The sequence below is a fragment of the Buceros rhinoceros genome, unplaced genomic scaffold (assembly GCF_000710305.1).
Source record: "Buceros rhinoceros silvestris isolate BGI_N320 unplaced genomic scaffold, ASM71030v1 scaffold15210, whole genome shotgun sequence".
Classification (NCBI taxonomy): domain Eukaryota; kingdom Metazoa; phylum Chordata; class Aves; order Bucerotiformes; family Bucerotidae; genus Buceros; species Buceros rhinoceros.
In genome coordinates this window covers 363-4,639 of record NW_010388009.1, presented here as the reverse complement: position 1 = coordinate 4,639, position 4,277 = coordinate 363, and the positions used below count along the sequence as shown (strand labels likewise).

Here is a 4,277-nt window from a genome sequence, read left to right as displayed (position 1 = left end):
TGAGTGTCGTTCGCGCATTTTGTCTTTACGGGTATGCTGTGCTTGGCGTGCATCGTTGGTGCACCCTACTTCTCTCCGTATTGTGCGTTTTATTCCCTCCTCCCCCACCCCTGAAAAGAATCTACAACCATGGCACTGTTGTTTTAGGGAGAAAAACAGGAGAGGACTTAAAAGGCCCGGGATTTGTTACTCCTGTAAATAAGGGAGATTTTGAAAAAGGAATAGAGATCGGTTTCCTGTAAAGAGAGCCCAAGGAAGTGTTTTGTCACCCACCAAAAGGGTTCAGTCAAATGGATGATGGAACAACCAGGCTGAGCCTAACGCCAGCTTTGTTGTTAAAGTGAAAAGTCATGCAAGGCTGGGAAGCTGCCTTTGAACAGGCGGCAGAGCCAGGCGGGTGCTGGGAGAGGAATGGGTACAGCCACATCTCCCCGGAGCTGAGTGTGGACTCTTCCAGGGCAGGAGGAGACCCTGGTGCTGCTTATTACTTGCTTCAGGTCTTTCCATGGGTTCTTAACTTCTACAAATCATCACAAACCATTTAATCCAGCTATATTAATTAATGCTTCCCCCAGAAGCTATGCTCACTGACCACCCCAGGGGGCTCACAGTGCCCAGAAACTACAGCACACACCCCAGCACCCACCTCAACATCAAAATCCTGGTATAACAGCCCATAACCACATCAGAGTAGCAGTAAGGATGATCAGCCGTCTCTAGAGGAAGTACCTTTGGGTTCATCATTTAAAATTTGAATTAGAAGAATCGGAGATGAGTATTCATCACTAGCATTGACTTCCTAACACCAGCCTTTGTCATAAGACGACCTTTGACCCCAGAACACCCTTATCTTGACTCTAATTACTGGCCCTCATGATGAGAGGGTTTCTCATTTTTTAAAACAGCACTTCTCCCTTGTCCTACACCTGGTGCTTCCCACTCGCTCATGCTGAGGGCAGGAGCTGGCATCCCTCAACTTTGTCACAGCTCTGCTCATTTTAATTACTGACAGTGTGGCTCAGTGTCCCATTTCTCACTCAGGAGCTTTGTACCAAGACTGGTTTCTCCTCTGTGGCTTCAGCTCTACCCCAGGCAGTTATTTCCCTCCCCCCAGTTGCCAGCACTGGTGGGCAGGGAGCACGATATGGAAGGCAGGGGCACGTTCAAGGGAAGCTGATCAGCTGTCCTTACCTGTAGGCACTGGATTTTTCTAACAATACAAGCTCCAAGGGAAAGACTCCTGCATCTTTAACAGGAGGCTGGAGTTGATGCAGCTGGGGACTTTCCCCACCAGCTCCCAGGGGTTCCTCCCCTACTTTAGCAGCCCTTGGTTCTGCCTCTCCCACCTTCCCCTCCCAAAGCAGAGTTATGTCACTGCTGCTGTTTGTGAGAAAACAAAACCATCCAGAAACAACTGTCTGAAGTTATGCACTCAAATGCATATTTAAGTACCCAAACGCCTTCCTCCAGAGAGGGGGAATAGCTAAATACGCTTTGTTTGTCTTGATTAATGAGATCTCTAGCAAGCTTTCCAGGGCAGAGACTGCTCTGTATTTTTACATATGCAAACCCTGACATCCAGCCAGCCTGAGCAGGGTGGGGAAGCAGGAGACAGCCTGGCACATCCACACCGGACTGACGTATGGCACATACATCTGCTGGGGCAGATAAAACCTGGGCTCCCCCATGATAACCCCACTCCGAACATGAAGATCCCACAGTGACTGCATCTACTGGACAGGTTTGCTGTGTGCGGACCCCACCACTCACCCCGACAGGCCCTGGGACCTTCCTTCCCCAGATGACCTCCCCTTTGTTTGTCGTGTTTACCCCTCCCCACTTCAAAGGTGGTTCCTGGGGAGAGACCGTTCATGTGTTTGTTGGGCAGGTCATGCAAGAGCCCCTGACCCCAACAGGGGCCTCCCTGGGAGCCTTCAGCCATCCCAGTCTTCAGTGAAGCACACAAGCCCTGTGCTCTAAAAAACAAGCCATATTTACTTCAGGGTCCACCTTAAGGCACCCCAACATTTGAAAACATCAGTCATCACACTACAGTAAGGCTACAGAATCTCTTACTGGAGCAGCATAGGAAACTCCTGAAGTCAATCAGAAAACTCATTTTAAACAGGTTAAGTGTTTGACTTCAGCTGCAGTGATGTCTCCCAAACAGGCAAAAATCCTCACGCTGATCTGCAGTCTCTTCCCTGTTTGTGCTACAACCTCTTTTCTTTGGCTGGCTGCTCACTGTAACCAATTGTCTATCTGCTCCTTTCGGTATAGGTCAGGCCTCATCTCAGTACTTTCCCAGGCCGTGATGCTCGTAAAAAGGCCTTCAGTGCCTCCTGATGAGAAGAGCCTGTGAAATGTGGTCCCCTTCCCCAGGGCAGCCACGCAGCGAGGACCACAGCACTGTGCTGACACCACCGCCCTCAGACCCCACCACAGCCAACAGGCTTTCCCTCTGGTTTTAAACAGTTGTGTAATGCAAGTATAGCCAAATAAATCATAAATACAAGAGAAATTATTGTCTCAGCCTGTTCATTCACATCAGACACAACCAACCTTACCACCATTCTCATGGTACTCAGGGTAACAACTCTCACACCAGGAGCAGGGCGCTGTTGGCACCAGCACAGCCCCAGATAGAAAGCAGAACAGACTCCTCCACCGTCTGCTCAAACAAACACAGCGAATGCAACAACATCCCAATTGGTATCAAGCCTACAATAGCTCATAACCCGTCAGACCCTCTCATTTCTTTGCCAGACGTGCTTCCTTCCCGTCACTGCCTGATTCAGCAGAGCCCTTGCCTGGGTGAAGGCATCCAAACGCCTGCTTGCTCTGCCGCTAAGTGCTCTGCTAAATTGAGGCCTTGCACAGAGTGATGCCTTCACTTGAAGACGACTCCAGCCAGTTCCACACTCACCCTCAAATAGATGCTGGTGCCTGGTGACCCTCAGGGCTGAACCTCTCCAAACTTAAACCTCACCAATTCAATATCACAGCATCCAAACCCCAGCTTGGTCACCAACAGCTGCCAGCAGAGGCTCACACAGGTACCAACACATTTAAAATCCATCTCCTCCCAACAGGACATTTCACCTTAAGAAAATACCACTATGATTGCTTTAACTATGCACCTCCAAGATTGCTAGAGGAATAATTAATTACTCCTATGGAGCTTGCTTCTCCCATCTACTGTTCTGCCTCAGATTGTACCAGATAACATTTAAATTCAATGATAGCTTTCAGTTTTCATATTCATCATCCTGTTGACACTAGAGAGCTCAGGTATGTTCACACCAGGATGACCTGGGCACCCCAGGTCCATGCTCTAAGAGGTGAGATCTGCTGTTCTGGGCAGGCCCGACTGCACCCCAGCTCAGGAAGGGGCCAGGAACAAACAGTGCAGAGGAGATGGATGTGCCCAGCATAACTTTACCCTACACACCACAGCTCTGAGGAGAGCCCAGCCTGCCCACATAGGCCCACCAGCAGCCAGGGGACATGAAGAAGCCACACTAAGCCCACAGCTCATCTCACACAAGATTTCCAGCCAAACTTCTAAACACACACCTCAAAGAACAGAGTCTTTCATAACATTAAGCTGCATTTCTCCAGAAACAGGAACAAAGTAAACTGCAGAGGCATTATTTCTTACCCCTCCCAGGACCAGGAAGGCTCCACACCAGCTGCTCCAGCATCCCCCACATCCTCTCCTCAGGGACACCTTGTGCCTCAACCTGCCCTTTATATAAGGAAGCAGCTGTAGCAAACTCCACCCTGCCCACACCTGAGCCGAGGGAGGAAAGAAATCACCTGCTCCGCACCAGGGAAACCCTGGTATGCAGTTCCCTCTTTTTACTACAGACCTCTAAATCAAACCCATCTAAAATAACTGGGAGGATAATGGTAGGGTTTGCTATGCTGGCAGGGGTGGATTATAACCAGAGACCTTTCCCACCTCCCCAGGGAGGGAGGAAGCTGGGCCTTAAATGACTTCTTTTGCTAAAAATGACACTGTTTACGAATGTGTGAGAAACCTGGGCAGGAAGTTTGTCCAGTTGCCTGGTGAGAGCCAGGTCCAGCCTTTGGTCCAGCCACAGCATCTGTGACGATCTGCAGCAACCGCTCAGGTCCTTGGGGAGTGCACAGGGAAAGATGAGTCTCCAGCGAGTCCTGCATCACTAGAAAAGGGCTGGCAAACAAACGCGGTGTGAACCAAGCACACGCAGACCTGCTGATTCTGGGCATGTCCAGGAAGCCAGCAAAGAAAC

General features: G+C 49.9%; 1 protein-coding gene across 1 annotated transcript in view; it reads left to right on the top strand.

The window, feature by feature from the left end:
• The window catches only part of LOC104500559 (chromosome unknown open reading frame, human C9orf171), a gene marked incomplete at its 5' end in the record, with an annotated part of 24,169 nt that extends 21,823 nt beyond the window's left edge, over window positions 1–2,346 (top strand). Inside the window, one exon of the mRNA XM_010144259.1 lies at window positions 2,281–2,346. Coding sequence (XP_010142561.1) covers window positions 2,281–2,346 — 66 coding nt within the window. The remainder of the gene's footprint in view (window positions 1–2,280) is intronic.
• Between the last annotated feature and the right edge of the window lie 1,931 nt (window positions 2,347–4,277).